At 39.6% G+C, this 12,550-nt stretch overlaps 1 protein-coding gene across 1 annotated transcript in view; it reads right to left on the bottom strand.

Moving 5' to 3' along the window:
* The window catches only part of LOC103068460 (nuclear factor of activated T-cells, cytoplasmic 3-like), a 52,045-nt gene that overhangs the window by 14,958 nt on the left and 24,537 nt on the right, over nucleotides 1-12,550 (bottom strand). Inside the window, 1 exon segment of the mRNA XM_082931189.1 lies at nucleotides 11,935-12,550. This exon segment is cut by the window's right edge and continues 18 nt beyond it. Coding sequence (XP_082787315.1) covers nucleotides 11,935-12,550 — 616 coding nt within the window.

Genomic DNA, 12,550 nt, shown 5'->3' with positions numbered 1-12,550 from the left:
GGGAAAGTTATGGAAATGGAAAGCAGAATAAAGGTTACCACAGGCTGGGTTGTGGGGAGAGAATGGGGAGTTATTGCTTAATGTGTATAGAGTTGCTGTTTAGGGTGATGAAAAAGTTCTTCAAATACACAGTGGTGATGGCTACACACTACTGTGAGTGTACTTAATGTCACTGAACCATACACTTAAAATGGTTAAAATGGTAAATTTTATGTTATGTATATTCTACCGAATTTTAAACATTTCAAAAAAACTGCGTGGGACTTCCCTGGTGGTCCAGTGGGTAAGGCTCCGCACTCCCAATGCAGTGTGCCTAGGATCAATCCCTGGTTGGGGAACTAGATCCTGCATGCCTGCCGCAACTAAGAGCCCGCATGCCGCAACTAAGAGTCCATATGCCACAACTAAAGAAGCCCACATGCTGCAACTAAGCATCCACATGCCACAACTAAAGTCCATATGCCACAACTAAAAGATCTCGTGTGCCGCAACTAACACCTGGCATGGCATAAATAAATAAATAAAATAAGTATTAAGAAAAAAACTGTGGGTTTTCTCATAGGAGAACATTGTATGAAATGACTGAATGAGGTTTTCACAGATCTAACCATTAACTCAAAGCAACACCTGGAGGACTTCTGTAAATCCCTCTTAAAATTTATAAATCTGGGATATAGAATCTGTTCCTTTAAAAAAAATTTTTATTTATTATTTATTTATTTAGGCTGCGCTGGGCTTTAGTTGTGTCATGCAGACACTTAGTTGCAGCATGCATGCAGGAACTAGTTCCCCGATCAGGGATTGAACCTGAGCCCCCTGCATTGGGAGCGTGGAGTTTTACCCACTGGACCACCAGGGAAGTCCCAGAATCTGTTCCTTTTATTAAAAGGTTTTGAAAAATTAAATATTTATAAATTATGAAATATGTCTGTGGGAAGATGAGCAAAATTTCCCCACTCGTCCAAGCTGCCTCCCCGTTTGACCAAGCTGCTTACTTTAGCCACCTTATCGATATATAGGCTTTTCTGGTTTATACAAACAAGACAATGATCTGGTGGGTATTAGAAAAGAAAGGCTTTGGAACTGTAGTGTCATCACTTACTGGATTGGTGACCTAAGGGAAGTTGTTTAACCCTTGTAAATCTGTTTATTTACTTGTGAATTTGTTTATTTATTTATTCAAAGTCTCCTGAAATGTAAGTGTAGGCACTCTGCCACATTTTATAGAAATACAATTATTATTACCTAAATTGATAAAGGCAGGACAATTAAATTATCACTTAATGACCTCATCTAGTCTGGTGGCTTTAACTACCTCCTGCATGCCAACAACTCTCAAATTTGTATCTTCAGTCTATAACTCACTTCCAAACTCTAGACTTCAGCCAACTGACTACTTTATATCTCTACTTCAATGTTCAACAGATACCATAAACATAACACATCCAAAATGCAACACCAGATCTTTCTCCAAAACCTGCTCCATACAGAGCCTTCCCCATCTTACCTGACAGCAATGCCATCTTTTCAGTTGCTCAGGCAAAACCCCATTGGTGTCATCTTTAACTTCTTTCTCTAACATCTCACATGGAACCTGTCAGGAAATGCTACTGGCTCTACCTTTAAAATACATCAAAAATCAGTCCATCTCAGTCCAAACCATCATTTCTGGCCTGGATTACTATAATAGCATCTTAACTGGTCTCCCTATTTCTGCCCTTGCCTCTTTACCCAGCAGCCAGAGTGACCCTGTTAAAACCTATATCAGGGGCTTCCCTGGGAGCGCAGTGGTTAAGAATCAGCCTGCCAATGCAGGGCACATGGGTTCGAACCCTGGTCTGGGAAGATCCTACATGCTGCGGAGCAATTGAGCCCATGCGCCACAACTACTGAGCCTGCATTCTAGAGCCCTCGTTGCACAACTACTGAGCCCACGTGCCACAACTACTGAAGCCCATGCACCTAGAGCCCATGCTCCACAACAAGAGAAGCCACCACAATGAGAAGCCCGCGTCCTGTAATGAACAGTAGCCCCTACTCGATGCAACTAAAGAAAGCCTGCGTGCAGCAACGAAAACCTAATGCAGCCCAAAAAACCCCAAAAAACAAAAAACCAACAGTAATTCTAAAAAAAAAAAAAAAAAAAAAAAAAAGAACCCGCCTGACAGTGCAGGGGACATGGGTTCGAGCCCTGGTCCGGGAAGATCCCACATGCCATGGAGCAACTAAGCCCATGTGCCACAACTACTGAAGCCCACAGGCCTAGAGCCTGTGCTCTACAACAAGAGATGCCACCACAACGAGAAGCCTGTGCACCCCAATGAAGAGCAGCCACTCCTCGCCACAACTAGAGAAGGCCTGCGCCCAGCAATGAAGATCCAACACAGACTAAAATAAATAAATTAAAAAAAAAAATCCTGTATCAGATCATGATGACTCATCTGTTCAAAACTCTACAACAAAGGCCTACAAGACCCTATGTAAGAGTTCTTAAAAGTGTGATCAAGGACATGTGGGGTTCCCTGAGAACTTTTAAGGGAGTCTTCGAGGTCAAAATTCTTCTTATAATAATACTAAATTTTTTTGCCTTTTTCATTATTATTCTCTCCTGAGTGGAGTTTTCCACTCAGAAACATTAAATTGTATGTGATGACTTCACTGCTGTGATGGGTGACGGAAAGTGTCTGTGTACTTTTGTTTTCAAAAGTTCTCAGTTTTAACTTCTAATACAAATAAAAACTGACACATACAAACCACCTAAATAAAAGTTCTTGGGGATCCTCAAAAATTTTTAAGATTATAAAGGAGTCCTGAGAAAAAGACAGTCTCTTCAGCAAGTGGTGCTGGGAAAGTTGGACAACTGCATGTAAATTAATGAAGTTGATTTACACATCCTCACACCATGCACAGAAATAAACTCAAAATGGCTTAAAGACTTAAACATGAGACATGACACCATAAAACTCCTAGAAGAGAGCATAGGAAAAACATTCTCTGACATAATACCAATGTTTTCTTAGGTCAGTCTCACAAGGCAATAGAAATAAAAACAAAAATAAACAAATGGGACTTAATCAAACTTACAAGCTTTTGCACAGCTGAGGAAACCATTAAAAAAAACAACAACAATGAAAAGACAACCTATGGAATGGGAGAAAACATTTGCAAATGATATGACAGACAAGGGCTTAATCTCCAAAACATACAAACAGCTCATACAATTCAACAACAAAAAACCAAACAACCCAATCAAAAAATGGGCAGGGGCGGGCTTCCCAGGTGGCGCAGTGGTTGAGATCTGCCTGCTGATGCAGAGGACACGGGTTCATGCCGTGCCCTGGTCCGGGAAGATCCCACATGCTGCGGAGCGGCTGGGCCCGTGAGCCATGGCTGCTGAGCCTGTGCGTCCAGAGGCTGTGCTCTGCAACGGGCGAGGCCACAACGGTGAGAGGCCCACGTACCACAAAAAAAAAAAGGCGGGGCAGAAAACACACGGGCATGCTAACAGATGGCCAACATCACTAATTATTGGAGAGATGCAAATCAAAACTACAATGAGGAACCACCTCACACTGGTCAGAATGGCCCTCATTAAAAAGTCCACAAATAAATGCTGGAGAGGGTATGGAGAAAAGGGAACCACACTGTTGGTGGGAATATAAGTTGGTACAGCCACTATGGAAAACAGTATGAAGATTCCTCAGAAAACTAAAAATAGAATTACCATATGATCCAGCAATCCCACTCCTGGGAATATACCCAGACAAAACTATAATTCAAAAACATATGTGCACCCCTATGTTCATAGCAGCACTGTTCACAATAGCCAAAACGCGGAAATAACCTAAATGTCCATTGACAGATGAATGGATAAAGAAGATGTGGTACATATATACAATGGAATACTACTCAGACATAAAAAAGAATGAAATAATGCCATTTGCAGCAACATGGATGCAACTAGAGAGTATCATACTATGTGAAGTAAGTCAGACAGAGAAAGAGAAATATCACATGATATCACTTACATGTGGAATATAAAATATGGCACAAATGAACTTATCCACAAAACAGAAACTGACTCATAGACATAGAAAACAGACTTGCGGTTGCCAAGCGGGGCAGGGGGGAAGGAGAGGGATGGACTGGGAGTTTGGGTTTGGTAGATGCAAACTATTACATTTAGAATGGATAAACAACAAGGTCCTAATGGAACTATATTCAATATCCTGTGATAAACCATAATGGAAAAGCATATAAAAAAGAATGTTTATGTGTGTATAACTGAGTCACTTTGCTGTACAGCAGAGATTTGCACAACACGGTAAATCAACTATACTTCAATTAAAAAGAAAAAAAAAGGAGTCCTGAGACCAAAAAGTTTGAGAACTGTGGCCCTACACGTTTGGCTCCCCATTACCTCCTTGACCACATCTCCTACTACTTTCCCTCTAGATCCCTCATATTCCAGCCACACTGGCCTCATTGCCATTCCTCAATAAGCCAGACATGCTCTTACCTTAGGGTCTTTCTTCTGCTTGTCCCTTTGGTCTAGAATACTCTTCCCCCAGGTATCTACATTGGTAATTTCCTCATCTTCAAGGTTTTCTCGTCTCATCTTCAAGTTTTTGATCAAATGTTACCTCATCAATGAGGTTTATTTACTGTATTTAAAATTGTACAGACTTCCCTGGCGGCACTGCAGTTAAGAATCTGCCTGCCTATGCAGGGGACACAGGTTCGATCTCTGCTCCAGGAAAATCCCACACACTGCAGAGCAACTAGGCCCGTGTGCCACAACTACTGAGCCTGTGTGCCACAACTACTGAAGCTCACGAGCCTAGAGCCCGTGCTCTGCAACAAGAGAAGCCACTGCAATGAGAAGCCCGCGCACCACAATGAAGAGTATCCCCTTCTCGCCCCAACTAGAGAAAGCCCTCACGCAGCAACGAAGACCCAACACAGCCAAAAAATAAATAAATAAAAAATAAGTAAATAAAATATTTTTGTCCCTGTGAATGATTCATTTCCAAAGGAACTCAGAAACAGGATAAGAATTTTAAAATAGAATACATCTTTAGACACTGGCTTTGTATCTTACACTTGACAGACATCAGAAAGTTACTATGTTTATTGTGTTTATAAAATTGAGATTATATAAAGTAATCAACGATAGTTATTTCAGAAGCCACTAAACACGTGCAAGACGATCTAAATTTCAGACAGACCTGGATTCAAATGCCAGTCCCAGTGTCTGTGGTCATATAACACTGGTAAAGTGCTTAAACTCTCTCAGCCACATCTCTGAAAATAAGGTTAATAATTCACTTTTTACAGATTGTTGGGAAGAACTAATGAGCTACTAGCAAAGTGCCTACCACAGTGTTCAAAAAAAAAGTTTTATTATCAAGAAACAGTAACCATAATTATTTTTAGATTGCAAAACATTTATTTATCATAGATACATCCAGGTTTCAAAGATGTTAACTTGTTTGAAATAAAAAGTGCCCAATAGAATCAATGAAATACATACTATAAACAGTGTTGGGGCAACCAGTGAAGTATTTAAAAACTAAATTTAGATCCCACCCTCAATATCTTACAACTCAGTGTCTTATACTCCAATAAAGTCTAAGTTAAATAAAAAATTTAAATATTAACAGTAAGATCATTCAAGTCCTAGAGGAAAATATAAGTGGGAACTTTGTATAACATTGGGGTGAGATAAGCCTTTCTAAACAAGATTCCCAAAGCACAGATCAAAAAGAAATGCTGTGGAGCAACTAAGCCCATGCGCCACAACTACTGCGCCTGCGCTCTAGAGCCCGTGAGCCACAACTACTGAGCCCATGTGCCACAACTACTGAAGCCCGTGTGCCTACAGCCCGTGCTCCACAACAAGAGAAACCACCACAATGAGAAGCCTGCGCACCGCAATGAAGAGTAGCTCCCGCTCACCGCAACTAGAGAAAAGCCCTCGCGCAGCAATGAAGACCCAATGCAGCCAAAAATAAAAACAAACAAACAGAAATCAAAAAGAAAAGATATATTAGGTTGGACCACCTAAATATTTTACATTTCTATAGATCAAAACACTATTTTAAAAACTTGTAAACAAACGAACTGGCAAAATATATACACAATACATGTGAGACAGAAAATTAATTCATTAATTATTTTTAAATACACTTTTTGAAGTGAATTTATTTTGAAGACTTCTGATATGCTGTGATATACTGGCTATTTACTGGTAACCTCTCTTGGATTTTTCCCAGTTTATGTATAAATTTTAGTGTCAAGTTGATTCAAGGAAAAAATTTTGTTCATATACAATATAACTAATTTGTGCCATGTGAGATAACACAGACACACCTGATATGAGAAATAAAAGGTCTTCTCAAATGCTTGCCCTTGCTTCACTGGGTCTAAAAATTAAATTTTCTTATCATATGTCCAAGAGTGGTTGTGTCTAAGGTCCTGAATCCCCATCGTGATCCGTTCTGCATAAGCCATGATCCAAAGCCTACATGGGTATTATTTGTGGGACTTTTTGCCTCTGGAATTATCCATCATAAATATGTTTGAGGCTGTATGGTACATGTATGCCGCCCAGAAGAGTATTCATGAGTTACCCAGAGTCCTAGTTGAAAGAGAAAGTTCAGTATTATCTACCTCCCTTCACTACTGAGCCCCTAAGTGATTCAACACCTCATGTGGGACCCATTCTCATCATTGGCTATGCATGGCTTTCTTTTGTTTTATTTATTTAAATACAATAAACACCAGTAAACGAGTATCCAACAGGTGGGCTAGCACACTGACAATAATATTTACCCTTCTGCTCCTGCATACCAGTCTCCTGATTTCCCCATCCAAGTTAATCACCTGAATCTTGTATTTATCATTTCCTTGCAACTGGAAAGCAGGTTCATCTGCTTGTCACCTATATAGAACTGCAGCAGCAGAGGTCACGTCTAGAGTCGCTGTTTACAGTCAAATTAGCAATTGCCCTACATTCAGGATCAGCATGTTACTGCACAGAACCTGCAAGTGGCAGTGTCAGTTTTCACCACAGCAGCAGGTCAGGCTATATTTAACATGTACCCTCTTCTCTGCTGAAGAGCTGTAGCTACGGTTCTGTTAGTCTGTGAACAAAGGAGGACAAGAGGGAATTGAGGGACTCTAATGGAAAGTTCTTACTGGATTCAGCTCAATCACAAATTAAATGGGCCTGTATTTAAAAGTCTAAGACAGTCTGGTTTAACAATACTATAATCTTAATTAAAATGCTTAAAACACAGCTGTGACAATTTCTATATTTTTGTACTGTTTTAATGTATATCACTTGGTCCAAATCTGGGACATACACACCATAATGCACAGAAGTGTTTAGGAAAAATTACAGCTCCAGACACACAAACTTTAACATCTGAGTAAAAACTCACTGATAATTTTACAGAGTAGCACATGCTTTCCAAGCAGGGGCAATGGTACACTTAGGTAGCAAAGAAAAATGAAAGTAGCAAAAGAATTTTGAACAATTCTCTAATTGGTTGAGTAAGTATATATTACAGCCTTTCAAGGGGACTGCTTGAAAGAGAACATCAATTGGTAAAGGTCAGTATTCTGCTGCTGCTACTACCCCAAGGAATAATCCCCCTGAGGAGGGAGCCCATTACTCTGAAAACGAGAAACGCTTCTGGGACTCTTCTGAGTTTGGAAGATTGACATGAGGGGTCAAGATCACCTCAATGAAACTGAACAAGGATTCAGTTTCTGAACAAACTAAACTGCAAAGTTTAGTCCTGGGTTCCAAAATCATATGTAAAAATCCATGGTGGAGGGGTGGGGGGGTGGGGATACAGAATGGATGTGATTTAGTTATGACTAATGACTAGCACTTATGACTCACTAAATTAACAGCAAGATGGAGCTAAGAAAAACCCCTGACCTAACACCAAACTGATAAATAAAGTCTTCTGAACAAGGAAGGTGACGGTCCCAATCCACTTTGAGCTGGCTAGAGTGTTCCCTTGTGGATACGCCCTACTAAAAGGAACTAAACACCAGGGTTCAAACAGAAGGGAACTACCATGTTAGTGAGGCTGAGGGAAGGATGAAATTGTTGGAGTGTTTTTAAGACTTGGGAAAGAGATCAAGATTTCACACATGTGAAGGATTATTACAGAACAATGATTAGATTTGTTCTGCATTATTCCAGAGGCATCAGAGCCCACATAAAACAAGGGCAGCTGGAACTTAAAAGGCCCTGAGATGTTCCAAAGAATCTGGAGATGAAGAGACCAATGGGAATATAATATCACTAGGGATACCAGAGTATGAATTCCAGTGTGAAAGATGAGGATGGAGTAGAGTGCCTTTACAACTTCATCTATACTGAGAATCTAGAATTTTAAGATTGCCCTGGCCCCTCTCACAAACCAAGGCTCTGCTGAGAAAACAGCACTTTCTTTCATCTATTCTGCTTGCTCTACATCCACAGTCTCAAACCACAGACATGAAAAACATGATTGCAGATACTGAAAAAGCTCTTAGAGTACTGAATTAGGAACCAGGAGACTTGGGTTTTAGTCTTTACTCTGCTATTAAATCAGTGTTACCCTGGATGAATACCTTAAGCTCTGTTAAACTCAGATTCTTTATCTATAAAATGGGGGAGCTGTATTACAGTATTTTTAGTTCTGTAAGTCTTGAATTTCTGAGCTGAGGTGCACTAATATGTTCTCTATTAAATGTCACTGAATTTATAATAAAAAATTAAGGTGTTAATGTCCATTTTCTAAAAGTAACAGTCAAGTAATATCTGAATGATTCTTGACAGACTCCATCTTAATTAAAAATTTCAAAAATAAAAAGGATATTTTATTTGTTTTAATCTTTAATTTGATAAAAAAGAAAGGGGTAAATAAATATAAAACAAATAGGATTAGTGAAAGTTATTAGGATTAGATGATAAGTATATTTAACTAGTATAACACAGATTTAAAGAAATTACTTGTGTCCTCTAGTTGCAGAGTAGAAATTACTTTGTACTTAATGCTTAGCACAATATAGAAAAGTTAAAATAAAACCTGAGCTCAAGCTAACTGCAAAGTTCACTTTAAGTACTTCTAATCCTTTTTGGTGTGTTTTATGGCTTACTTTTAAAGCTTACCAGAAAGGGGCCATTCAAGTACTACAGAGTTCCAAGTACTGGGGAGTTCAATGCCTATGAAATACGTTATTACTGTTTTTTTTTAATGAATTTATATTCAAACTACAGAACTGTAGGATTTTCTAAGCCTCTAGTTTACCTTCAAAGGCAAATCCCAAAAAAAGAGCAAATCCAAATAACATAATCAATGAGTCAGCTGGCAAACATCAAAAATTCATTTGATATTTGATAGCATCAAAATCTAAACTGCAAAAATTATACATCGAATAATCTGAGGTGCCCAGGAGTGTATTTTAGTTCTTCCTCTGCCTCTTTAATTACTGCTAGCACCACTGAGCTTCTTTTTTTTTTTTAAGCTTTTTTGTGGCTGCACCGCACAGCATGCAGGATCCTAGTTCCCCGACCAGGGATTAAATCCACGCCCCCTGCATTGGAAGCGCAGAGTCTTAACCACTGGACCACCACTGAAAGTGCCAGCACTGAGCTTCTATCAAGTCTCCTGATAGGTGGCAATAAGGGAATTCATTAGCCAGTCCTTGTCCTCTGTGGGGAACTTTGCTTAATTGTGAATGGAACAAAAATGAAATTGCTTTTATATTTGCCCTCATAGACCTCATTTTTCCAGATTCTCTGTTTCTGCAACATATCTTCACATATTCAAAAGAATCTTCACATATTCAAAAGATGAAATAAATAAAAATTCCATAAAACCTTTCTAAAAGTTCCAATTTGCTGTCCCCCCCAAAATCACTCAATCTGTGGTAAATTAGAAAGAGCAGGTTCCAGCTTTGGTCTCTTTTTAGAAAAACAGTCTTCATTTAGAAAGAAAATGAGCTGGAATACCCAGCAGCTATGAGACCTGCTAATAAACCTTGTGTTTTCAGTGGCATCACTGAAGTGGTAGGTTATCACACTCCAGGTCTCACCCTTTGTTTCAGGGATTAAAATTCTAAACACAAACCTTGAAAGCAATACAAGTGTGACAGATCAGATGCTGTTGTGAACATATATTCATGCAGTGAAATTCTGCACATGCATTCCTAGAGAATGTTCCACTATTCTCTAGGAATTAAAAAAGCTTGGGGGATCCCCTTTAGTGCTGTGTTCTAACCACCACGGCCTGCTGTTGCTGGGGGGCAGCTGTAGTACTGCAAGGAAAAGACTAGACTGAAAAGACCTGCCTCCCGTCTCAGCTCTGCTACTTACCAGTTATGTGACCTTCAGAAAGTCTGATTCTCTAAATATAGCTATCTAGAGAATCAGTAAGAGTTAAATTAGATAACAATGCTGTGCAAATTGTGGGTTTTGCTTGTTTACAGCTATACCTTCTGTTTATACACAAATGACCTGGCATATCCCCTTGTGGCTTTGAAAGCCGTCCTCTACTATGCCATCTGCCCTCCAGCCACAGAAAATTATGCTTTCCCAGACATAGCTCTATGTTTCTGCTTCTGTTGTCTGGTTTTCCCTTTGATTCTCATTTACTGATACACTACACTTGTTCTTAGCCAAAAGGATAAGAAGTGATTGATCCTTATTTACTGAAAAATATATTCATTCTCCAAGACTGATTTAAAAGTCATCTCCTCAAGGAAGCCTCTCTGAATCCTTCTTATAGAATCTTTCACATCTCTTTCCTGATCTCCCAATGTGCTTCTTTTATATCTTGGTTGTAAGTGACTAAGACCTACTGCGTCATTGTATCCTCATATACTCATCTGACAGTAAAGCCCTGGTGCCAGATCGGGGGTAGGGTGGGGGCTCCCACATTTTATCATTTTATATACCTTCCTTTTCCCTTATGTTTGGAATTTGGAATTTAAAACCAGCTTTGCAACTAAGTAGTAAATAGCCTCTCCAGATGTATAAAGGAGATGGCTGACCTAGAGTTACTTTTCTACAGATTAATACAGAATCAGAGAGAGAATTAAAATTCTGCGCCCATGTTTCAAATTTTTCATATTGTACAACACTTACACAGGTAGCTTTCACTGAATTCCTATTTCGACAAAATTTCACTACCATATAAATGACAAAGCCAAGAATAAACTCTAAAATTATTACCTGAAAATCCTACCTTGGGGGAATTTTCAATTATTAAAATAATTAATTTCCAGAGTTTGCTGTCCAATTTATGATTTCATAAAAACAGAGGTCTACATACCAACTTGCTACATTTACATAAATAGCTTCTTTTTATCATGGTGCCAACAGCTGTACCAGCAGCAGCAAACCAGTCTGGTCTTGTACCATCACCACTATCTGACTCAGCAAGCTGGCAGGGCCACAGAGAAGCAGATTCTTTACTTGTGTGAGTCTCCTCAAGGACAAGAACTCTATCCTCATACCTTTCTAGTATTCCTAGCATTTAACTCTGTGCCTTGCAAAGAGACGGCATTCTGCAATGTTTAATGAATTAACACTTCTGAATTCCATTCTCTAGACACTGTGACCTCACTGTATGTTCTGAAAGGAAAAATGCTCAATAAAAGCTCACATCTTCAGTTCCATCACAAATAGGTGGTAGGTTATTACTCAAGGTCTCACCCTTCCCAACAGATATAAGTGGTAAAATAGACTTTAAAGCATATATGTTCATGTCTATCTTCCGAGTCATATATCAACATATTTCTAGTAAAAACAACTTATTAAAAAGCCCAACTATATGCCAATAAACAATCCATGGTAACTTTCTCATGACTCTTAAGGGAAGGAAGTTCCTGGATCTTCACTGCTTCAAAGCATAAAGATGAACTTACCATCATCTAAAGTGATGTCCTGAAGACCAATTGTAGAAAAGTTAGGTTCCTGCTCTTCAGGTTCAGGTTTAATGTTCACAGTTGCCTCATCAGGTGGAAATGAAGCTGGATCGCACAAACTGTGACATAATAAGGATGAAGGTGCAGAAAGACCTCCCTGGCCTGCACTTTGTGCTTGAGTTGAGTGCTGTCCAGAATGCATTCTGGTGGCTAGAGACTGTGATGAGGCAGTTCCTGAGCTAGGAGACTGGTAAGGCATAGGCTGTAGCTGAGGAGATGGTGGCCCAGAAAGCGGTGAACTGGCCAAGGGATGAGAGGTTGCTTGGGAAGCTGTTGTAGCAGTCCCTGAATGTGACGGACCATACGTAATGGGTTGTAACTGAGGGGAAGGCTGACCTGTGACCTGATCGGCCACTGGAGAAGAAAGAGATCTTTGTCCTGTGTTTGAACAACAGTATCCCATTGACTGCAGATGAGGCAAGGTCTGCACAGAATGAGGTGTGTGGGCTAAGAGATGTCCTGTTGAGCCTGAATTTGAAGAATGAAAAGGTATGGATGACGGTGGCTGACAGCCAAGATTTATTAAATTAGGAAGAGCTGCATCCTGCTGGAAAAA

Source organism: Lipotes vexillifer, unplaced genomic scaffold (assembly GCF_000442215.2).
Source record: "Lipotes vexillifer unplaced genomic scaffold, Lipotes_vexillifer_v1.1 scaffold3148, whole genome shotgun sequence".
Lineage (NCBI taxonomy): Eukaryota > Metazoa > Chordata > Mammalia > Artiodactyla > Lipotidae > Lipotes > Lipotes vexillifer.
Note: the sequence above shows the minus strand (reverse complement) of the source record. Positions and strands in the feature narration are given on the sequence as shown.